General features: G+C 34.6%; 3 protein-coding genes and 1 long non-coding RNA gene across 7 annotated transcripts in view; 2 read left to right on the top strand and 2 right to left on the bottom strand.

Moving 5' to 3' along the window:
* Positions 1-4479: 4479 nt before the first annotated feature.
* Positions 4480-5523, bottom strand: spink2.1 (serine peptidase inhibitor, Kazal type 2, tandem duplicate 1). The gene is given in 4 exon segments (NM_001198751.1): positions 4480-4761; positions 4850-4959; positions 5053-5093; positions 5248-5523. Coding segments are annotated over 4 exon segments (234 nt in total). The 5' UTR covers positions 5285-5523; the 3' UTR covers positions 4480-4715.
* A 304-nt stretch (positions 5524-5827) lies between these two features.
* Positions 5828-24848, top strand: part of uvssa (UV-stimulated scaffold protein A) — a 77024-nt gene continuing 58003 nt past the window's right edge. The window contains exons 1-3 of one of the 4 annotated variants that reach the window (XM_087280327.1): positions 5839-5958; positions 6528-6637; positions 12414-12498. Coding sequence is in view for 2 of the 4 variants with exons in the window: in NM_001346152.1 (NP_001333081.1) it covers positions 6528-6637 (110 nt within the window). In the remaining 2 variants the exon portion in view is untranslated. 4 annotated transcript variants of the gene reach the window in all.
* LOC147840800 (uncharacterized) lies at positions 9270-14691 on the top strand. Its single transcript, XR_015507329.1, has 3 exons — positions 9270-10163; positions 12122-13000; positions 13861-14691. It is a non-coding gene; the product is annotated as an uncharacterized LOC147840800 (long non-coding RNA).
* On the bottom strand, positions 16245-17064 carry LOC147840799 (trypsin inhibitor ClTI-1-like). Its single transcript, XM_087281379.1, has 4 exons — positions 16909-17064; positions 16669-16715; positions 16489-16595; positions 16245-16401 (listed from the first exon to the last, which is right to left on the bottom strand). Exons 1-4 carry the CDS (start codon positions 16943-16945, stop codon positions 16356-16358), a joined length of 237 nt encoding a protein of 78 aa, XP_087137505.1. The 5' UTR covers positions 16946-17064; the 3' UTR covers positions 16245-16355.

Genomic DNA, 24848 nt, shown 5'->3' with positions numbered 1-24848 from the left:
GGGTGCACATTTTGTAGGGCTCATAAACCCACACAAATAAAAGAACCCCTGATCACTACACCCCTGCCTACTAGTCCCTGGTGTAAGATTGCTGCAGAGTTATGCAGGTTAAATGGGAAAAATTACTTAGTAGTTGTAGACTATCACTCACGTGACATTGAAATAGCTCACCTGCAAACACCATCCAGCTTCAATGTTATCAGCAGACTGAAGTGCATGTTTGTGAGATGGGGTATTCCCAGGGAGCTTGTATCTGACAATGGCCCACAGTTTGCCTCAGCTGAATTTAGACAGTTTTGTACAGATTATGATTTCCATCATACAACTTTAAGTCCTCATTTTCCCCAAGCCAATGGGGCTGCAGAGAGAGCAGTTCAAACTGCAAAACGGATTCTCTGCCAACCTGATCCTCACCTGGCATTGATGTGTTACCGTGCGACTCCGGTCGTTGCAACTGGACTTAGCCCTGCACATTTAATGACTGGACGGCAGATTAGAACCAAACTGCCAATGCTTGAGGAAAAATATCAACCTCAACCCAATGATCTTAAAGCAGTGGAGAAGAAGGATAAAGCAACAAACCAAACTTGTCTTTAAATTGCACTTTAGGTTGAATACTATTCTTTCCCTAATTTAGTTAATTTAATTTAAGACTTAGTCCTTTATTTACCAGGGGTCGCCAACTATTCCAGCATATGTTTCACACAGCTGATGCCTTTTTAGCCATAACCCAGTACTGGGAAACACTTATACACTCTCACAGTTACACACACTCATACACTACTACTGTTACACCCCATCTAGGGGTAAGGAATACATAAAAGGGAAGACCACACACACATAACACTGCTTAAAAAAATATGGAGACTTCATTTGCATAATGATTTTTCAAACAAAATTTATCCTCCAACTTCAAGAGCTGACTAGGGGCCTGTTTCAGTAAGGAGTTTACTGAAACCAACCAGGAGTTTAAACTTGAACTCTGAGTTGACATACTGAAAGATTAAAAAGCAATCGGGTGCTCTCTGTTTACGCAACGTTAGCTCTGTTAGCGTGGTAATTTAGACAATAGACTGTTGACAGAGTAACGTTAACGTTCGTTTATGAAGGTTAAAACGATGCTTGTGCAGTTGTGTCGAATAGTATGCACTTATGGGAGTTATATGGTACGTCTACATTACTGTCTTTTGCAGACAGCAAGATATATGCTATAGGCTAGTTAACCTTAGCATAGCTTCCCGTCACTTTTATTAACTTAATACTCCTCAAATACATTTGGGCACCCAGAAAAAGAGTGAAAAAGAGTGAGACTGCTGCTGAGCCATTTCTTGGTCCTCCACCAGTCAAAAAAAAAACAAAAAAAAAACTTCATGTTCTTTGTGGAAGAATTTTACAGTCAGTGGTGCTGCAGATAAAACAAACTGATACTGTATAATGTTTACAAATGTGAAATCAGCAGAGGCAGAGATATTAAACATCTGTCAACATCTTCTATCCATAATCATTCATTCATTTCTTTTCGGCTAAATCCCTTTATCAATCTGGGGTTGCCACAGTGGAATGAACCACCAATTTATCCAGCATATGTTTTACGAAGTGGCTGCCCTTCCAGCTGCTACCCAGCACTGGGAAACATCCATACACTCTCTTTCACACACATACAATAGGGACAATTCAGCTTACCCAATTCACCTGTATTGCATGTGTTTGGACTGTGGGGGAAACCGGAGCACCCGGAGGAAACCCACACCAACATGGGGAGAACCCAGTCGGGGCTCGAACCAACAACATTCTTGCTGTGAGGCGACAGTGCTACTCACTGTGCCACCGCGCAACCTTCTATGTAATGTATTATCACATGCACTAAAAGCATCCTCTCCTGATACTGTCTGTGAACCCCCCACAAGCATCAATCCCCTCAATCAGCACAGCTATGTTCTGCTAAATCCTCCACAAGCACCAAACCATCAACACAGCCACATTCTGCCCCAGCAAGTCAGTTTAAAACATAAAAAAAAAAAAAAACAACTTTGTGTCTGTTTTGTGGCAGGCAGATGACAATAGCAGGGCTGTATCTTTTAGTATTATATAGAATACTTTTGTTCTGCCTAATCTCCCAGGCAGGGTTTTATTTAGGCAGGGTTTTATTTAGCTAATTTTAGTGTTTGGAATTCTGTGCATTGGAAAGAAGTTCTTTCAGAAGAAGAACAGTTTTTTGAAGTATTATTTGTTTTTATTCTGTCTATTCAGTGTCCTTGAACAAGACCGGTGGTGGTGGGGTTCATAATATTCACAATGGTATTTTATTAGTTGTTGATTTAACCATGGATGAGAAAATGGCTTCTATGTTATTTTCTTTTCAATGACATTTCTTGTCACATGTTCAAAAACAACAACCAATATTGCATGTCTATAATTTATATAATGGGTATAATTAAACAATACTTTCACTATAACTTAAATTAGAAGTGTCATAGAAAAAATATATATTTTTGCGCCATTTTGAATTTTACTCGAATACAAATACAAATACTTTTCCCCCCTCAACAAATACAGATACAAATACCGGCTGCTCCGCACATCCCTAATATATATATATTATATATATATATATATATATATATATATATATATATATATATATATATATATATATATATATATATATATGAAATTTATGGCAATATTATAGGGCCTATTGAACCATACTATAACGAGTATTTAAATTCTGTAGATGCTATTGTATAACAAGTAGAAAAATATAACATAATACTTAAAAAATATGTTCAAAAACAATATAATATTTACTATAAATTACTATAAGCTAATATTTTGTGGTCAGTTGTTTGCGATAAAAAAAAAAAAAAAACACAAATGCCATCTCTGTCATTTGCTGACATTTGCCCTCCTCTTACTGCCGGTACCTATCTAATTTACATTGCAGGCAAGGTGAGGACCATCTCAAACGAACCCAATATGACAGTTGAGATCTTATAGCAGGGGTGTCAAACTCTGGAGGGCGCATCCCTGCAGTTTATTTCAGCTTATTTTCAACCCTGCTCCTATAGACTTACCTGTAGGTTTCAAACAAACCTAAAGGACAATTAATTTGATCAGGTAGCCTATGTTTAATTAGGGTTAAAGCGAAACCCTCCAGAAACTGAGTTTGACACCTGTGTCTTATAGTGTATCATGGCTTGTGCAGTCTGACATGCTACAATCATTCAGGATTAATAAAAATGCCACGTTGTGAGTCGGCCTTAATGTCTTCCTGCATTGAGCAAGTGTATTTCTAAGCATTTAAATAAAAAAAGAGAAACTTGTGAAAAGACATTAATTAGTCAAATAGCTGAAGCTCTGCAGCCATCTAGTGGTTAAAGTTATATATTCATTCATTCATTTTCTTGTCAGTTTAGTCTCTTTTTTTAAACTGATGTCACCACAGCAGAATGAACCGCCAATTTATCCAGCATATGTTTTTACCCAGCGGATGCCATTCTGATTTTGGGGCAAATCGGTGGTGCAGTGGGTAGCACAATCGCCTCACAGCAAGGTCGCTGGATCGAGCCTAGGCTGGGTCAGTTGTCATTTCTGTATGGAGTTTGCATATTCTCCCCATGCTTGCGTGGGTTTCCGGTTTTCTCCACAAGTCCAAAGACATGCAGTATAGGTGAATTGGGTAAGCTAAGTTGTCCATAGTGTATGTTTGTGAATGGGTGTGTATGGATGTTTCCCAGAGATGGGTTGCAGCTGATAGGGCATCTGCTGCGTAAAAAATATTCTGGATAAATTAATGATCCACTCTGCTGTGGCAACCCCAGATTAATAAAGGGACTAAGCTCAAAAAAAATAATCAATGAATGAATCTTTACATATAACATCCAAATGATTTTCGATAGAATGGGAAAAAATCTATAATTTTGACTCATACAATGTATTTTTGGCTATTGCCACAAATAAACATAAGCAACTTAAAACTGGTTTTGTGGTCCAGGGCATTTTATTATTATTTATTTTTAAATGGACACTTAATTTTTTATTGTAAAAATATGTACAGAAAATTTGAAATTGAGAATACACTGTGTGGACAGCCAAATTGACTATGGTCATTTTTTTCAACTTGCTTTTCTTCATCATATCTTGCTCTGCTCAGAGATATTAAACCACTATAAAAGAAAATGACTGGTCCAGAAAATAATTAATATCATGTTTGACAAATATAAATCTGGATTATTGACAATGTAGTCTATTTTAAGAGTATCATGATGTTTTTTTGTTTTGTTTTTTTTGGAGTTGAAAAACACTTTTCAGAATTCAATTGTTATTCATGTCTAAATCAGTACCATAGCTTCTTTAGTAATTTTAGATTCACATAAAAGCATTTTCTGTCACGTGACTGATTTCATCCCTTTTTAACAAAACTTTCCTTGGTCTTAGAGAGTGAAGGCTTTACATACACCGTTTACCTCTGATTATATTCCTATTTTTATCAATAGCCCAACAGGTAGGAGCCATCAAAAGGTGCTACAATCATGGAGAAGGGAAAAACTGGAAAAAAAATCCCACACATAGACTTGTATCAAAGTTTTATTTAAAGATTAGAATATATAAAAAATATAGAACAAAATCTTCATTCTAAAACTAAAAAAAAATTAAAAAGCAACACGTGGTTCCAGCCTTCATGTCACAGTCCAAATAAAACGAGTGGATCTGGCTCAGCATGTATCCATTTTGGAGATTAATAGGTTGACATTTGTCTCACTGCAACAAAATGGTCAGATTAAAAAGATCATTTAAACAAGTGGATGAGGACTAAAAATATCAAACTTAAGTTAGGCCTACTACTTACAAAATTTCCATACACAGCATGCACTCATTGGAGTATGTTATTCCATCTGTGCCACACACAGGGCTATAATCCCGTTGACATATAGGCAAGGAGTATTGAGAGCAGTTTGGCTGTAAATAAAAAAAGCACACAAAAACACATTAAATAGATAAAGTAAAGTTAGATCAATAAAAGCACATGCAGGGCTATATTGCTCAACTTACTACTATCGAGCCATCAGGGATAGCAGCCGCTCTTACCAAGGCTGTTCAGGGAAGTGAAAAACAATTATTAAAGTGTTTCTTGCTCAAATAAAGGACTTTCTTGTAATGACTAAACATAAAAACAACTTTATATTTTTACAACATACTAGAAACATTAAACTGATATTCAAAGTCAAAATTAGTTTAAAAACTCACCTGCCAAACAAAGTACAAGAACAAACCGGGCTAGCATAGTTGTTTGTTTACAGCGACGTGTTGATAATGTAATTAATCACTCGCAGGTGCAGTGTGTTCCTTTTATCGCACTTTTTTCCCACCCACGGACCGTTCACAAACATGCAAAGTGCGTCACTCGAATTCTACTAGGCCAAAGGCTTGTAATTGAATATTCATTTATGTGCTGCACGAGAAGAAATTATACTTCACCGATTGGCTGACAACCAGTCATATGTGCGTGGGCGGTTGTCAGCCTGGCGAATGAAAAAAAAGGTAGCTAATGAATATTGATCATGTTAACTTACGTTCCAACGCTTACTAATCAACGTCAGCAGCGTGTAATTGTGAGCTTGTCAGAATTGCAACATACGTACAACATAAAAGTTAATTCAACCGATCTGTAAAGAGAACAGTGGTAAATACGCACAGATTCATCGAACATAAAGTTGTAATAACGATTGTGTTTCGGTTGAAGTTAACGTTGTACATTTTTTGCAGACTTTTACACTAGCGACTCTTATTTTGAAAATTACTGATTCTCCACTAGATTTCCTTATTGTTTCTTTGTTTACATTCACTATTGGGTCACACTAAAGGCGATGAGTGGTCTTCATTACAATAGGAAAACATATTTTTTGTATTCTTGCAGTGATTAATAAAACATTTTTGTTACAACAAGTGGACAAGGAGGTACGTGTTGTGTCATATTCAAAGACAAATAAATCTTAGACAGTCAAAACAGATGTAAGTTAGTCAGTCAGTCAGCAGAAAGAATAACGCTAAGTTATCTATCTATCTATCTATCTATCTATCTATCTATCTATCTATCTATCTATCTATCTATCTATCTATCTATCTATCTATCTATGTTGAACAAATTTATTTGATGTGGAGGTGGTAAGTTACATACTTGAAACAAACACATGTAACGTTTGCATTTTCTTCTAATCTTATCAAGTAAAACAGTATCTTACTTAAAGAGACTAACATTATAATGTAATTAATTACATGACCAGTGCTTAAGCCTAATTTGAGGGTCTGAGAGTATGACAGCCAGCCTGACTTTTGTCAAAGTTGTATGTAAAAATTTGATGGAGGTGACCACCTTATAATTATCTATAACGTTACAGGAAAAAAAAACTGTAAAACTGAGAATTCCAAATCTTTTTTAGTAATAAATTTGTTTACCCATAATTTTATTCTTTACGTATAGTTATATTATGTATAAAATGTATATTCTGTTTTAGTCTTATATCAAGATGGACCAAACAATGCGAGATAAGCTATCTCAACTGGTTGAGGAATTAACTACCTCTGGAGAACCACAGCTGAATCAAGACAAAATGAAAGAAGTGAAGAAAATTTGCAGGTATGTTTGGGAGTTTTTTTTTTTTTGGGGGGGGGGGGAGATAAAATTGTTGCTTTGTTCATTTATCAGATAAAATGAATATGTGACAGAGTCATTTCACAATTCATCAAAGTATGTGCCAATGTTCTGAAAAATTCAACTTTATCTTGGCTGATATTGCAACATTTTGCCCCACCGTGGGTTCCACATTAGTTAAAAAGCCTTTATGTGGCATCAATCTTGAAGTGAAGTAAAAACATGATTCAGTGATGTTCTTTTAGTTGTCATGAAGCACACACACTGAAACATTGAAGGAGAAAAGATAATAATGAGTCCTGCTATGTAAAAACAATAGAAACATCAATCAAATAACACAATTATATTAGAGTAAGGGTGTAGCCCCAGTGTCTTGGCTAAATTTCCTTCATCGGCCCTTAACCATTATGGCCTCCCAGTCATCCCCATCCATCGAATTAGCTGTATCACTGTCTCTCCACTTTACCTATAGCTGTTGTGCGGTGAGCGTACTGGCGCCGTAATACGTAATACAATAAATGCACTATATAAAAAAGAATATATATAGAGGGTGACACAGTGGTGCTGTAGGTAGTGCTGTCGCCTCACAGCAAGAAGGTTGCTGGTTCGAGCCTCGGCTGGGTCAGTTGGCCCATGTTAGTGTATGATTGTGTATGGATGTATCCTAGAGTTGGGTTACAGCTGGAAGGGCATCCTCTGCGTAAAACATATGCTGGATAAGTTGGCGGTTCATTCCGCTAAGGTGACCCCAGACTAATAAAGGGACTAAGCCGAAAATGAATGAATGAATATATATATATATATATATATATAGAATATACATTACTTACTTATTCTTGTGCTCCTAATAAGTATATTGTTAAACCATTATTTTATTAAAAGGCTAATAATAATGTAAATGTAATGTAATTAAAAAGATGACTAGTGCTTGAACATCACTTCTGTTGGTAGTCATGATTGTGGCCACCTCATAATTCTTCATGCAGGAAAACCCTGCACACACAAACAGCCATGACATTATCAGTAGATAAAATTCACAATAACTGGCCTTGTCCAATGTTTTTTATTATTGCTGTATGTTTATCAAATGTATGAAGCTTATCACAGGGATATCTTAAGCTTATCAGGTTTTATGATTTGTCAAATGATTAGGGGTGTAATGTAAACAGAAGTCATTTTTCGTTACGTACCTTGGCTTTGGGGTTTTTTATACGAGTTTGGTTCAACAAGAATAATCAACAAATCCCCAGTGCTTGCTTTTTTCTGTTTCTTTCAAACAGGCAGAAGTGTTTTGTTACAATCAGCTACAGTACTAACTGGGCATCCCACATTTCCTTCGGAGTTTCATGTAATTTCAGGTGTTTCATTTGTAATTTGTCGATTTCAACTGCAGTTTGACACCTTCACTTTCATTCAGGAACATTTTCATCCATGGCCCCAAGATATTAGATGCGAGTATGAACTGCTGAAAGAGTGTTATTTTAGTGGAATTTGATACCACACGTTGTAGGGGGGAAAAATATGTGTATTTCGTGATGCAGGTGGCTGTGGTCCTTCACTGACTGGGTAGGTGCAGAGAATAGTGACAAAGATCTCTGTGTGTGTGTAGACTATCCTGTTGCAAATTACAGCGAAAATCCTACACGACGGTAATAGTTTGAGTATGGTGTTTACATGTCTGTACTGCACTTTAATAATGCAACTAAAATCGGCATACTCCATATGTCTTAATTTGATTTCTGTTTAGTTAGATTATGACATTAGTCAGATTAAATTAATCAAAAATCGCTGTTTACATGGAAGACTCTTAATCCTAGTATTGTCTTAATAATATTAAAATCGAATTATGGGTGTCCATGTAAAATCTCATTGACTATGTTTACATGGATATCAGTAATCAAATTATTTGTCTTAATCTGAATAAGACTATATGATCAAGGTGTTTACATGAGTTGCGTTTTAAATGTTCCTTTCCTGATCCCATTTTACATGTTATGTTGATTAACGAAATTGTGTCACAACGCTATACAACGTTTTCTTTGGATTTTCATGTAATTTCGTATGTTTCTTTCTTTTTTTTTTTTTTGCACTTTAACTGCAGTTTGACCTCCTATTCAGGAGCATTTCATTCATGCCCCTGTGACAAACTGAGATATTGGATCAGAGAATGAAGTAAGGACTGGGTGGAAGAGTGTTGTTTTTATGCAATTTGATACCACATATCGAATGGAAAGAAAAAAATCTCCACATTTTGCAATGCGGGTGTCCTTTACTAACTCGGTAGGTGCAGAAAATAGTGTCAAACAGCCATTTGTGTATGGAATATAAGTCACAAAATGCGGTGAAAAGTCCTACATGATGGTAATAGTTTGATTAAAGAGTTTACTTGTCCATACTGCACTTCAAGAATCTGATTACAATAGGAAGACTCCAGGTATTTAATTTGATTTCTGTTTAGTTTGATTATGACTTTATTCGGATTAAGGTCATCGAAAATCGCTGTTTACATGGTAGACTTTTAATCGTAATAAAATCAGAGTATTGATATCCATGTAAATGTAACATGCTTAATAAACACTGGTTAGACTAACAGTGTTGATCATCAAAGCTCCTGCCGGCTCTTCTTACAGTCTGTTTAGCAAATAGCGATCTCATTGTCCAGTCACAGGATGAGGAACTGGCCTTGCCTAATGTTTTTATCAGCATTGTCATAATATCAAAGTCATAAAGCTTATCAAAGTTCATATCATAATTTGTCAAATTATATTGACACAGTGTTTCCACATTATTATGGAAGTGTCATAGCAGTAGGAATTTTGTAATATTCTGCTCAAGAAAGTCATGAACTTTGAGTCTTGTACAACTGCATTTTTGGCCTATATTCAGCAGGGTTAATTGTGGTTTTAAATTATTTATTTTATTATTATTTTATTTTGATTATTGTCTTTATATGTTAATTTCAATGTATTATAATTTCTACTTACAGTGTTACAGAATTATTTGAAAAATAGAAATGAACACTTAAGCAGATCAGTAAATTTCTCCAAATTCACATCAGAGTCCAAAAACATGCATTAGTTTTGCTTTTCTTTTGCATGTCCTGATGACACACTACGTTATTTTGAACTTTCACTTTTAATTGAAATATGCTTTTCAATGCCATTTTCATTTCCAAGGCTGATAAATGACAAACTTTTTATAGGCCAATTTACACTGCACTGCTGAATGGGAACAAACTTGTTTGTTGGGTCAGTGTGTTACCCCTGCAACTGTTGCCGATGGTCAGAGTTTGCTTTCACGTGACTGAACATGTTCAAGCTACATTTTGTTGGATAGTGGAATGTTTAAGCAGTGTGCAATGATATCTGATCAGGGCAAGACAGACTTCACATTGTTTTTATTTCTGAGTTGACAGAGACTATTACCTGAATGTCATAATAGATTCATTAAACAACTACATACCCTTTTGAGTATTAAGTAAACTTAATATTAAATGAAGTATTACTTTAGAGCAATGACTGTAAAAAATATGGACGACGCGACAGCCCTTTTTCCCATTGAACGCCTTGAGGGCAAAACGCCTGCTTGACGGGCACAAACTGTCGCAAAAGACTGCTGAAATTGGAGCCAGACATGCGCAGAAGGATTGTCTGATGGAGCCAGAGGAGGAGCCGCGAAAATGAGCAGAGTCGAGCTTCCAATCAAACGCTTTATGTAAAATCAACTACGCCCCCCGAACTTCTCAGCATGCGTTTGCTGTCATATCAACACAAATGGATGTAATAACGTTAACAAATATGAGGGTTTTATATATTCAATCGCGCCAGCTCCAGGCCGCAGCGCATAACTTACTCGCGGCGTCGCGGGCTGATTCCGGCTCGCATGCGGCAGCGCCTGCTCGCTCGGCCGCCGCATCTGGCTCGATTGACTCGGGCTGGAATTGGGTAGTGAGTCCAGGCATCCGAAGTAGGTCCAGCAGAGGTAACATTAGTCAGTCTGAGCTCTAAGAGATAAGTCTCCGGCAGGCGAGAATCTAGCCGGAACTGTGTTTTGCTATCTGGGTGGCTAGGCGTGTATCAGCAAACTAATAAAGCCCGAAAAAAGCCCTGAACTTAGCGAATAAACAGTGTTCCACCAGAATCATGTATGTCAGAAACTATAGTTTACTGCTGAACTCATTTTGTCATGGTAAAATAACACAGAAATCGAATAATAACATTTCAGTCTACTTCAGTCTCCTGCCGAAGCGCAGACGCCGCGCTTTGAGAAACTGTCAATCACAGCTGTCAATCACGATGACACGCCCAGCATTAAATTACTGCTAAAAACAAACTGTTTACAAAAATGAAGATCTGCACCTATTTCAGCACAATAACCAGTGCCTTAATCGACCAGGGCTGCGTTTCCCGATAACGATTGATCTTAGCACTTAAGAGCGTTTTCTACGAGTCATTTTGCGAACGTTCGTTATTGTTTCACGTGCGTTTCCCAAAAATGCACTTAACACAATTGCACGTAGCCCAGCTTTAAGTGCAACTTAGGAGTCGCTATCCGTTTGTTAAGTGCTGAAATGTCACGCTATAGAATGGCTCGTTATTGTTGCACATGTTATAGCAATCCATATAATTCTTCTTCTACTTGTGTGAATGTATATTCAACTCGAATAACATTAAAAAAAAAATATTTTTGAGCCAGTTTAAAAACATAAATTAACTGGAAATGTCGTACTGTAAAAACACTGTCTTGCTCCAATCTCGCATAAAACTAATTCTAACAGTCCTTGCCGGAAATGACATCAGCATCATTTTCGATATTTATATGAAACCTTAATTAAGTAGAATTATTTATCAATTTCTTTATCAAAAATTGCTTATCTCACATCAAAATAAATAAATAAGTAAATAAATAAATAAATAAATAAGCTCTTACATTTATTTTTGAAAAGTTTAGCCTAATTATTAATTATTATTATTTGTATATTGAATTGTGTAATGTGTAGAAAATATAAATGAATAGAGATATACGTACAAATAAAATGAATAATGACTTTGAAGAGAAGTAAATTGTAGGTGCAATTTGCCGGTTGTCCAGCAGGTGCCCTCATAACTCTGTCTCCTTACGATGCACTTAAGGCTTTACGATTACTCCAGAGCACTCGTAGATCCACGAAGATTTTCAAGTGCTACTTAAGTTACGATGCTTTTGGGAAACAGACCGTAATATTAAGATCAGTCGTACGATCATTTCTACGAACTTCTTAGGCTTACGATGCTTTTGGGAAACGCAGCCCAGAACTATCTTTCGGGACATTTTATTGCAAGTGTAATATTTTTTTTTATTTGGGCTCAAGTCTCCTTCATTAACACGGAGGAGGCGGGCTTAATGACTTGTACTGCAGCCAGCCCCCAGGGGGCGATCTAACGGCCGAGACCTTCACTCAAACATAGGCTTGCGGCACACTTGCTTTAGAGCAATAAAAATGTGTGAAAAATTAAGCAGTGTGCGTTTGAGACCTTTAATTTAGTATTTCTAAGCCATATAAAATGCACTAGTTTAACTGGCTTTTAAATGAGGCAACCATATGTGGAAATGTGGGGTGAAAAATTAAATGTTTAATATTTCTGTAGGTATTACATTAATATGTCATAAATGAGCTGTAAAAAATTAATAATAACAACTACTACAACAACAATAATAAACATTCTAGACCATCGTAACACAATTCAGCACTTGTAATCTTTGTTTTATCATATTGTTTCAGCCCCAATTCGAAGGCAAACTGCTTCTTGCAGCTGCATATTATTGTGGTGGTTCATGACCTGATCACATTAAAGCCACTGTTTGAGGTGAGAGGCATATTTTTAAAGTCATTTTGGGAGCTGTTTATGTGCCCTGGGTGCCTCACGTTTTTGCAGGAGCACTGAATGCCTGCAGTTCAAAGTATGTGTGAATTCAAAATTTTGAATGTTTTTTTTTTTTATCAACAGTAAATCCTCCTTTTATTCAAATTCACAATTCATTTCTGCAGTGTGTGGTCAAAAAACTGAGTTACTGTATATCCAAACACACGTCCTATACTTATGCCCCATATGTCATGCATACATCTAAAATCTAAACTAGTTTTTATTTAAACAAATATAAATATGCAGATAATAATTAATAATCATAATAATAACAATAACATTATACAAATACAAATTGTCATGAATAAACTGAAAAAGCCCCCCAGGATGAGACATGGAAGTAGTGGTTTTTATATTTATGTAGAAAATAATCATTTTTGTATAATTTTAATCCTTTAATTTTTTCATATGTCAAGATATTTGTGTAATGCTATACATCCTGTGTGTATTAAGTAGGGGTGTCAAAATTAATTGTTTCTTCGGTGCACCGCGATGCAGACGCGGACAATTCGGTATCGATTCAGTAATAACCATAACCGGTTATTATGTTGTGACGTCATTTATCTCCTATGCGCTCTGTCGCGAGGGAGGTGAACGCAGGTATTTACAACACTCAGCCAACTCAGGGCCGGCCCGTGGCATAGGCACCATAGGCAAATGGTTAGGGCGCTGTATATCCATTGGGGCGCCAGAAATGAGCGCGGTTCAGTTGGTTTTGTTTTCGATATTCCTGACACACATTCAGTTATAGACGGCAATAACTCAAAAAACGCTTACCCTAAAAAGATCTAAAGTGTGTTTCCTACAGAAAGACAAAGCTGGTTATGTTTCACAGCTGTCTTTCTTTTTTTCGCTCGACATTACGAGCACTGCTCCGTTTAAGCCCTCGCAGTCTGCGTTTACTTTAGCCAGCAGAGCTCGCGCTGAGAGGAGCTCTCTGTAAGGGACCGTCGGAAAAGTGCTTATTTTCTTCGTTTTTTTCGTTTTTCTGCTCCGCTCAGCACGAGTTCTACCTGTTGCAAGGGCTTAAGTGTGTTTGTTTGTGTGTGTGTGTGCGTGTGTGTGTTTGTTTGTTTGATGCTGTCTATGTTTGTGAATGTGTTTCAATGAGAGACAGTGTGTTGCTGTGTGTCTGTGTGTTTATACAGACAGCATGTTATAGCCTCCCCCCTAAAATATAACACTATATATGAAAAGCATCGTCAATGCACCGTGATGCACCGAGATATCGAATTGAACCGAATCAATGGCATGATAATCGTAACCGAACCGAACCGTGAGACCAGTATAGGTTCACACCTCTAGTATTAAGCAATGTGTAAGCATTTGAATCCACATGGCACGTAACTAATGCACTCTGTGCTGGCCTTTAGACCTGCTTTCAGTTGGTCAATGGTGTGGTCTATTTCAGTTCTTCAAAATAGCAATGCATCAACAATGCGCCTTAACACACCTCTATTTTAGACCAACACGCCCATGAGTCCACAAAATCGCACAAATGGATTTGCTATGCAAACAACATGGTGCAAAAGCATAAAAATTAGGGTTGTGCTGGTCTGAAATTGCAACAAATTGCACCAAACTCGTCTTGCACCTTATATGATGTAGGGTGTATGATAGGGCCCATAACGTTAGTTCATCCAAAACTGAAAATTTGCTTTAAAACCACTTGCTCTCAGTCCATCAAAGATGTACAGTAGGTGACACATGGAGATCTTTAGCTGAAACTGTTGTATTTGCTGTTAATTTTTAAGTTATTTTTAAGTTAACAGCTATACCATTACTTTTAGAGTGCAAAAAACATAAGCTGAAGAACCCTAAAGGTGTGTTACTTGTCATTTCATTCTTTATTTTTATATTTAAACAGATATACACTGTAAAAAATGCAGAGTTCCACACAATTTATTCATGGTGTCTCAGCACAAATTGATTAAGTTAACCTAACACTTTCAACAAATTAATGTGGATTGAACATAAAAAATTAGGTTGTCCCAATGAAATCTCAAGAAATGTGTTCTTCCAGCTCATTTTAAGTTTAAACGAGCAAAAAAAAACCCAAAACAAAACATTTTTTTTGAGTGTACAAATTACAGGTGACAAAACAAATAAAAAAAAACAATTTTATATTTACCAAAACAATGAATTCACATATTATTTCTTTACATTTGACATTTCTTGATGCAACTGTGAAATTTGCAAGTGGAACTTGTTCTTACACCAACTTCCAGTAAATTTGATTAAACTAATAAAAACAATCAATAATGTTGTCACCATGAACTAAATTCTGTAAAGTGTAGCAGATTTGCACAAAAAAACTTGGAATTGTTTGTATTGATTGACAAAGACTGTCTGAGGTCTCTTTTGCTATGTTCAAACCATTTTGCCCTATTTTAACCTATTATGATAAAATGAACACTAATGCAAACATTTTTCATTCCTGACACTTGCTTTCCTTTATCATATCTTGCATTAGCACTCATTTTTGCGCCTATAGGCATTCTGGTCTAAAAAGGAAGGCGTTCTGAGGCGGACCGCTGGCGCGTTGCTATTTTGAGAAACTATAATAGATTTTTCATTAGACCAAAACTAACCCGGTCTAAACTCCGGCGCAGTTGCGCCTCGCTTACGCACTGCTTAATACGCACAAGAGAGCAATAGGCAAATATCTTTACATATGAAAAAATGTAAATATTAAGGATATATATAGGATATAATTTGAATAGATATAGAATATAAATATAAAGGATTAAAATATTACAAAACATATTATTTTCTAGCCTACATAAATATGAAAAACCACTGCTTTTATGTCTTCTTCATCTCGCGAGGCTTTTTCAGTTCATTCATAACAATTTGCTTTTGTATAATGTTATTATTATTAGCAGTATTATTTATTATATCCATATTTATATTTGTTTTATTAAAAACAAGCTTAGATTTGCCCACCTGTCAGGTTTTAGACCATATGGGGCAAAGCATGTGTTTTAGGATATAACTCAGGTTTTTGAGCACATTTTGCTATTATTATTCATTTATTCGTTTGCTGGCAATTAGAACTGAATTTAGAAATAGTTTTGAAATGAATATTTGCGCTTAAGAAACATAAGTATTTATTTATAGACTAATTGATGTCTGTGCGTAAAGGTTTCCCTATCCAAGAGCGAAAGTGAAAGTGATCCATTATCTCTCATTCTCACGCAGTAGATGCTCTGTTTAACAGTTTTCTGTTAAAAAAACTGTTAACGGTTTGCTTGTGAAATGCTCATTTTTTCCACTTAGACTTACTTTGCGTCCTGTAAATAGCGAATTCGCTCTTGGCGCGATGCAGCTGACTCTTAAAGAGAATGGGAGATGAGACTCTAATTGGTTTATTTTTAAAACACACCTATTAACTCATTACGAAAATAAACTCAACCCTTTTAGAACATTCGCCACTGCACAAGGCAGATTTCACGTCCTTAAATTAGCAAAAACGCGTCCTGACACGCCCTGAAAGCATTTGCGCCCTGCGTTTTGCGCTCTGCGCATGGACCGTCAAAATAGAGCCCATTGTGTTTAACAAGTGTAAATCTGACTTACTGACAATGTGCTCTATTTTAAGAGCATTGGTTTTAATTTGACTTTAATTATCTCTTAGTTTCAATTTTCCACAGGCTCTAATATCAGAATGCAAATAACAAAACACTGACTTGCATATTTATGTTTTATTTAAAGATTAGAATGCTTTAAAAAAGACCACATTTAAAGCATTACGTTTCCAGCCTTCATGTCAGATCCCAAATAAAATGAGTGGATCTGGCTCAGCATTCACCCATTTTGGAAATTGATATGTTGGTCTTGTCCTCCCTGCAACAAGACGAACAGTTTAAAAAGAACCTTTCAACAAGTCGATAAAGACTTAACAATAAAAAATCTTGAGTAAGGGCTACTTACTTATTTTTCAAACACAGCATGCACTCATTTCCGTATGTGACTCCATCTGTACCACACACAGGCTCATAGTTCCGGGGACACATTACATTGTATTTAAAGCATTGTGGCTGTAAAAAAACACACAAACCACATTAAATACATACAGTTGGTAAAAATGTATGGTAATATTGCTCAACTTACATTTATATTGTTGAAAACAAAAGGGAAAGCAGCCGATCTTGCCAAGGCTGTTCACAACAATGTAAAAACAAAATACAATTATTAAAATCTTTCCTACACAAATATTGTAGTTTAAACCTTAAAGGAATATCTAAACATAAAAACAATGATAAAATGAAAACATAATAAAAGCAATAATTTGATATACAATGTGCTAAAATCTTTAAACTTTGTTGTTTCTTAATTTGTTTTAAAACTCACCTGCCAAACAAAGTACAAGAACAATCCGTGCCAGCATAGTTGTTTGTTTACAGCAATGTGTTGAAAATGTAATTAATCACTTTCATGTGTGGTGAGCTCCTTTTATTGCACTTTATTTCCCACCCACAGACAAATTTACAAAGTGACTACAACGAAGTCTTGTATTTGAATATTCATTAAGGTGCTGAACATTTGGAAAGTATACTTCACTGATTGGCTGACAAATAAATATGTGTGCGAGGGCAGTCAGAGAATTAAAATGAAGGGAGTAACAGCTGATAAATATTGATCATGTTATGTACCAATGCTCACTAATCAACATCAGCAGCATTTATTTAATAATCATAAGCTAGTCAGAATTGAAATGACTTTGAGTATTGCTTTGTAATAGGTAGAGAAGGTCAAATCTGAGAGAGTGATAATTGCATCAGACTGAAGTTATAAAATCTTGCAATTCCAGGCATATAGTGGACTTTTGTTTGAAATACTGCAATCATTGTTCAGAATTGACCAAATGAAGTTGTCTTTTAGGTTTGTTTGGGTCCCTGGACATGTTGAAATTGATGGAAATTAAAATCAAGACAAAATGACGGAAGTGAAGAAAATTAGCAACCATGTTGTGAGTTTTTGAGAAAACTTGTGATTTTGTTTATATGGACAGATAAAGCAGGTAATGCAGTTAGCAGATAATATTTGTGACTCTAAAGCTAAGGGCTCTATTTTATTGATCTAGGCACAAAGTCTAAAGCGCGTGGCGCAAAAACATTAAGGGCATGTCCCAATACACTTTTTTTATTTTGAGGATGAAAAAATATGATTTGGTGCCAACACACGGTCTAACAGGGTTGTGCTTATTCTCTTAAAGAATTATAGGTTTGTTTTGAGAATAACATGCATTAAACCAATCAGAGTCTCATCTCCCATTCCCTTTAAAAGTCAGTTGCTGATGTACGTGGTGGACTTTGTAACTAGAAAAACTGAAACTGATCCGTTCATTAGCGAGGAAAAAGTTAAACAGACCATCTGCAGCGGAGGATAAAGAATGAGTCTCCTCCATTCTGCCTCTTTACTTTCTTTTTTTTTACTCTTTACTCCTTTTGTGGATAAGGAAACAGGAGTTATACGCACTCCACTGAAGACATCCATTAGCCTACTTATTTAATTTTATTTGATAAGCGCAAACATTTGTTTTAAAACTGTTTCTAATTTCCAGCAAACTAATAAATTAACAAAAATAATGAAGTATGGTCAAAAATCTAAGTAATATCCAAACACAAGTCCCATGCCCCATATGGTCTAAACCCTGACAGGTGGAGAAATCTAAACTTTTTTTTATTAAAACAAATAGAAATATGCAAATAATAAATAATGCTACTACTAATAATAGCATTATACAAAAGCAAATTGTCATGAATAAACTGAAAAAAGTCCCCCAAGATGATGAAGGCATAGAGGTAGTGGTTATTATAATAATGTAGAAAATAATATTTTTGTAAAATTTTATTCCTTTAATTATTTTTCATTTGTAAAGATATTTGCATATTGCTGTACAGCCTGTGTGTATTATGCAATGTGTACATGTTTTTTGCGCACAATAACGCGTTCTGTGCTGGACTTTAGACCAGCTTTCTTTTCTTTTTTTGCACTGGGTGGATGATAGGGCCCTAGATCTAGATTCAAAGACTTGCACAATAGTTTAATGGCTATTACTATGGCCATCAGCTGAACTTTTCAGTCACAGGATGAGGAACTGGCCTTGCCCAATGTTTTTATTAGTGTTGTCAGTTTATCAAAGTCATGAAGCTTATCAAGTCCATATCATGGCAGTTAGTTACTTCTGAACCATAAAAAGTTTTTTAAAAAAATGTAAGCCCAAGTTCCCTTACCTCTGCCCTGTTCACAAGATCTACCTATAAAATATTGACAGAAAAATAAAGCAAACCTATAATTTAGCATTTCTAAACTATGTAAAATGCACTAGTTTAATTCACTTGTAAATGATGCAACCATCTGTTGCAACGCAACATTAACCTGCTTGTAAGCTACTAGACTAGCATTTTATAAATGAACTGTAATATAAATCTGCAAATAATAATAATAATATTTATAACTACGTCAGCGATAATAAAACTAAACATGCATAAACATTTTAATACAATTGAGCATTTGTGCCATATTTTCCATCATCAATTCACAATGTTAAAAGAAGGCAAACTGCTGCTTGTTGCTGGATTTTATTGTGGGAGCTTAGAGCCCAATCACACTGAATCGCATGGGTACGTTTACATGGACAACAATGATTCAGTTTTAAAATGACTAAGACAATACTCTAATTAAGAGTCTTCAATGTAAACAGGGACTTTTGATTTCCTTAATCTTACTAAATTCATGATCGAACTAAGCAGAAATTGAGTTAAACGTGGAGTTTGCCTATTTTAGTCGCATTATTGAAGTGCAGTACAAACATGCATACACCTTAATCAAACTATTACCATTATGTAGGACTTTTCACAGCCTTTTGCGACAGGATATTCCATACACACAATGAAAATAAAATAGCAGTTGGATCAAGAAAAATAATGATTAATCATGATGCATTTTTTGCACTTGTTTTTCTGTCATGTTCGGGATCGGCGAATTTATATAAGTGTGTGTGTGTGTTTGTGTGTGTGTGTGTGTGTGTGTGTGTGTGTGTGTGTGTGTGTGTGTGTGTGTGTGTGTGTGTGTGCATATATATATATATATATATATATATATATATATATATATATATATATATATATATTATCTTAGATAATTAAATGCTGCATCACTTCACTGATGTTCATAAATTCCCTGGGGCCTCATGGAATGTGCACTTTAAGACAAAATAATAGATTTTTAAAATTCTTTCTTATTATTGGTCCTTGTATGAGTACTGTGAATTTTGGCTGCTTATTTTTTCACATTCTGTTTTTTGTCTGTGTATTTCTGTCTGTGCTAAATCAAGCTTCCTGTGTATTGTCCCACAGCATAGCAAATGTTTTCTGTTATCTCTATAGTTGTTGACTACAATTGAATATTTTATTGTATACAGTAAAATGTATATTATATTAGAAACAAATTAGCGTAATAGGTTTAGCAAGAACCCAAAAAGCTACTCAAAGAATTTCATCATTTAGCAATTCACATTTTCTATGCAGTATGAGAAGGAAGAAAGGTGTTTCTGAAGATAAAAGAACAGTGCAATGGGAAATAGTGACAATTCAAAAGTTATGAAATTGTTCTGATAAAAAATAACAAGAACTAATATGTGCAGCCTCATTCTAGCGGGGTTCAGACCTCTGTGTGAGAGTGTGTTGCAAAAGAGCATTGCTTCATGGTCCCTCTTTTTACATCCAAAATACATATTTTTACATCCAAAAATATATCCTTACTATAGTATAAACTTACAGATCTGAGCATATATAAGTACACCCCACACAAATCTATCTTTTAAATGAATATTTTTTATAGGATGCTTTACAATATTATATTTGTGCATATACATTAGATAAGTAAGTATACTGAAGCCAAATCTGGAGCTTATATGTTAGAGATAAATATAAAATACAAATTTATAATGAGAAAAAAAATCAAGAGAAGCAAAACATTTGAAAAATGTTGTTAAAATTTAGTGGGTTTTATATATATACCCATACAACATACCCATCAAACATATTTAAAAATATTAGGATAATATGATTAAATTCAAGCAAAATATTGTACTATATATATATATATATATATATATAGCACAATATTTTGCTTGAATTTAATCATATTATCTTTCAATTTTTAAATATGTTTGATGACTAAAATATTATTTTAATAAATATACCTGTTTAATCTGTTTTGTTTAAATGGACCAAAATACATTGCCTATATTCACTGAGAAATGGATACAAATATTTATTTTCAAAATGGGGTGTACTCAATTATGCTAAGCACTGTATATACTTATAGTACACCAAAACAGCATGCCAGGTACCAAATCAATACAAAGTTAATACAAAAATAAAGCTATAAACAAGTATTACAAATTGCATAATTCTGAATCAGGGCTTAATAACATGGATTTTTACTTACTGTATGGCCTGATCAGATTAGATTTTTATTTGCCTGCCAAGCATTCACTGGCCCTGCCTAATTAACTAAATAAATGTCGTTATAGCTTTCATTGTAACTGACTTATCTAGCCTTATAATACCAACATTTTAGATACATGTCTATTTTCACAATTGTCAATTCTAATTTAGTAACTTAAAACAAAACATCAAAAAAGAACATGACAACATATAAGCACACGGCCAATACAAGAGCAAAAGTTTTGTGCAACACAAGCAAGACAAAACAAAAGTCCACAATAATTAATGCTCATCCTTAGATTTTTTTTTCTTTTCCTATAAATATGGATTTAAAACCTCAATGGCGTGACCTCTGTGTCTTCCTTTTTTTTGTTGAACCTCATCACTGAACAAAATGATCCATAATCCAAAATGAGCCACAGAGGGACAACACAATAAACCAGTGTCAGGCCTCTGACAAAACTAAGGGCCCTATCATACACCCGGCACAATGTGGTGCAAGGCGCGGCGCAATAGTCGTTTGCTAGTTTCAGCTTGGCGCAAGAGTCATTTTGAGGCGTTTAAATAGCAAATGCATTACCGCTCATATGTGCGTCCATAGGCGTTCTGGTCTAAAAAGGAAGGCGTTCTGTGGTTCACTGCTGGCGCGTTGCTATTTTGAGAATCTAAAATAGATTTTTCACGAGACCAAAACAAACCCGGTCTAAACTCCAGCACAGAGTTGCACCTCGCTTACACACTGCTTAATACGCACAAGAGAGCAATACGCAAATATCTTCACATATGAAAAAATTTAAATATTAAGGATATATATAGGATATAATAAGAATAGATATAGGATATAAATATAAAAAATTTAAATATTACAAAAACATATTATTTTCTAGTCTACAAAAATATGAAAAACCACAGCTTTTATGTCTTCTTAATCTCGGGAGGCTTTTTCAGTTCATTCATAACAATTTGCTTTTGTATAATGTTATTAATATTAGCAGTATTATTTATTATATCCATATATATATATATATATATTTGTTTTTATTAAAAACAAGCTTAGATTTGCCCACCTGCAGGTTTTAGACCATATGGGGCACAGCATGTGTTTTAGGATATAACTCAGGTTTTTGAGCACACTTCGTTAATATTGTTCATTTATTCGTTTGCTGGAAATTAGAACTAAATCTAGAAATAGTTTTGAAATGAATATTTGTGCTTAACAAACGCAATTAATTATTTATAGACTAATTGATGTCTGTGCGTAAAGGTTTCCCTATCCAAGAGAGAAAGTGAAAGTAGATCCATGATCTCTCATTCTCACACAGTAGATGCTCTGTTTAACAGTTTTCTGTTTAAAAAAAAAAAAAAAAACTCTTAACTGTTTGCTAGTGAAATGCTCAGTTTTTCCACTTAGACTTACTTTACGTCCTGTAAATAGCAAATGCGCCATAAACTCAACCCTTTTAGACCGTGCGCCACGGCGCAAAGCGGATTTTCCCGTCCTTAAATTAGCAAAAATGCATTCTGACATGCCCTAAAAGGGTTTGCGCCCTGCACTTTGCGCTCTGCGTATAGACCGTCAAAATAGAGCCCTAAGAATACTCAAGTGGCAGAACCATGCCAATAACAAAAGGTTTACAGTTACGATCTGCATATAACTTGCAGACCTTCATATAGCCCAGATCATCACGTCATCGCTTCTTCTAATTGACAATGTTGTTGGATCAAAGGTTAATTTAATAAATGAAAACTAAAACCAAGACTGAAACTATTGGTCAAAAAAACTTAGTTATCTGAAATAAAATAAGTTAACAAAAAATTAAAAACTAAAACGGACACTAATAACAGTCAATAAAAAAGTGACTGAAGTAAAATAATCATTATTAAAAATAATAGTGGTTTTCAGAATTATTAAGCACTGGTTCTGTGGAGAATCTAACCTGCTGCTTTTAGGAGAAGCACTTTTACAGACAAACACATTTTCTTCATTAGTCAAAAAAAAAAAAAGTTAACTAGGTATGTTTAGCTGCATATATCGTCACCTTAGAATTTTAAGGCTCTATCTGACATTTTTGTCAAAATTGAGTTATTCACATATTCTTATAAAAAAAAGACAGCTTATTTACGTTATGGGATGTGTTTTTATAAATCATTTACATTTTAAGACTTTCTGGATAAAACCATTTTGTTTTGTTTTTTTTAAATAAAAAGTCGAAGTCTGGCTTGGCTCTATAAGGTTCTTTCTGTGTACCAATCAGCATTTCAAATGCACACACAAGGATCAATCAGAAACAGCTTTCTTTGTTATTTCACTAGACTGCTCTTTTGACAGCAGGAGAGACCAGATAGAAACACAAAATGAGACTTGACTAAACAATGCCGCACCACACAAAATTGAGAAGAAACCTGAAACTGCAAATAAGTGTGTAAATGTGATGATTTAGAATAATTTATTGACATTGAGATGAAATGTTACATTTTACAATGTTGGGAAAAAAAACTGTTATTGAAAAAATTTATATATTTAATGTGACATTTTTTATCGGTGTATATATTTTCAGTGGAACATTTTCAGTATTTAGTCAACTCATTTGCTCATTGTTTGTTTTCTTTTAAAGTTTTTCTCTTTCTTTTAAAGTTTTGAAGGGCAAATCATTTAATTGATGGGGCATATAATTCAATAAATATAATTCAATAATTCATATAAAGCATATAATTCAATAAATATTACCATATTAGTTACATAAAATAACATCTGCACTGGACCAAATATTTAGCACAGCCTTGTATGCTTAATTTGAGCAAGAAAAAAAAATTTATTCATTAAATAAATATTATAGAAAGCAAAAATGTAACTTTCTTGAACATCAACATATTGTTACAACATACAATTTTTTTATTTAATTAATAAGCAAACTGTATTTCCTGAAAAGTAATGCTTCAATTAATGATCTGCCAGATAAAACCTTATAATTGCAAGCGGAAAATTACTTTTTTCGAAGCAGAAGGTTTTATCTGCATTTGACCTGTTTTGTTTTTTTTTTATACTCCAATTTGCACATTTAGGAGAATTTGAATAATTTACATTTTGAGTACATTTAGAGTCTCCGTTACACACGTATTGTATTCTATATGGAATGCAAAAGCTTAATATCTCAAAATCATTTAGGTCACAAAATGATGAAGTTTATCTTAAATTTATTCATTTAAGTTGCATTTGTGTGGCTTTTGGTTCAGTGTCAAACTATTATTCTACTTTTATTACTAATAGGTTTGCACAAGAGTTAAGATAATCTGTGCAAACCCAGCATTTTGCTTTGATTGACATAGGACGTGTCGATCAACAATTAATCCCTCACTGTTTACTCCCCCTTAAGTGGTTGAGAGTTTTTTTTTCTTTTAACACTAACAATATTTTGAGGAAAACTGAAAACCTGTAACCACTGACTTCCATAGTAGCAATAACAAACAGAATAGAATAAAATGCCTTATATTGTCACTGTACACATATACAATGTACATTATATACATGTGCGATGAGATCTCACTACTCAATGGAAACATGTAAATATATCCTTTCAATACAATCACACTAAATAACTAGTTACATTAGAAATAGCTGTAGGCGATAAACAGTAATGCAAAAATAGGAGATGAGATGGGGGCAGGGTGAGGTGGAGTAAACAGTTCTGAGGTGAAACAATATCTATCTCTCTCTCTCTCTCTCTCTCTCTCTCTCTCTCTCTCTCTCTCTCTCTCTCTCTATATATATATATATATATATATATATATATATATATATATATATATATATATATATATATATATAAGCTGTAC

The sequence above is a fragment of the Danio rerio genome, chromosome 14, assembly GCF_052040795.2.
Source record: "Danio rerio strain M-AB ecotype USA chromosome 14, GRCz13ab, whole genome shotgun sequence".
Lineage (NCBI taxonomy): Eukaryota > Metazoa > Chordata > Actinopteri > Cypriniformes > Danionidae > Danio > Danio rerio.
This window is presented reverse-complemented; position numbering and strand designations above follow the sequence as displayed.

Excerpts from the sequence above, each read along its gene's own strand:
- LOC147840799 (XM_087281379.1), bottom strand. The coding sequence starts at position 16,945 with ATGCTGGCACGGATTGTTCTTGTACTTTGTTTGGCAG. Across the intron at positions 16,716-16,908 it reads TCTTGTACTTTGTTTGGCAG|CCTTGGCAAGATCGGCTGCT; the intron begins GTGAGTTTTAAA and ends TGTTGTGAACAG. Across the intron at positions 16,596-16,668 it reads TTGTTTTCAACAATATAAAT|CCACAATGCTTTAAATACAA; the intron begins GTAAGTTGAGCA and ends GTTTTTTTACAG.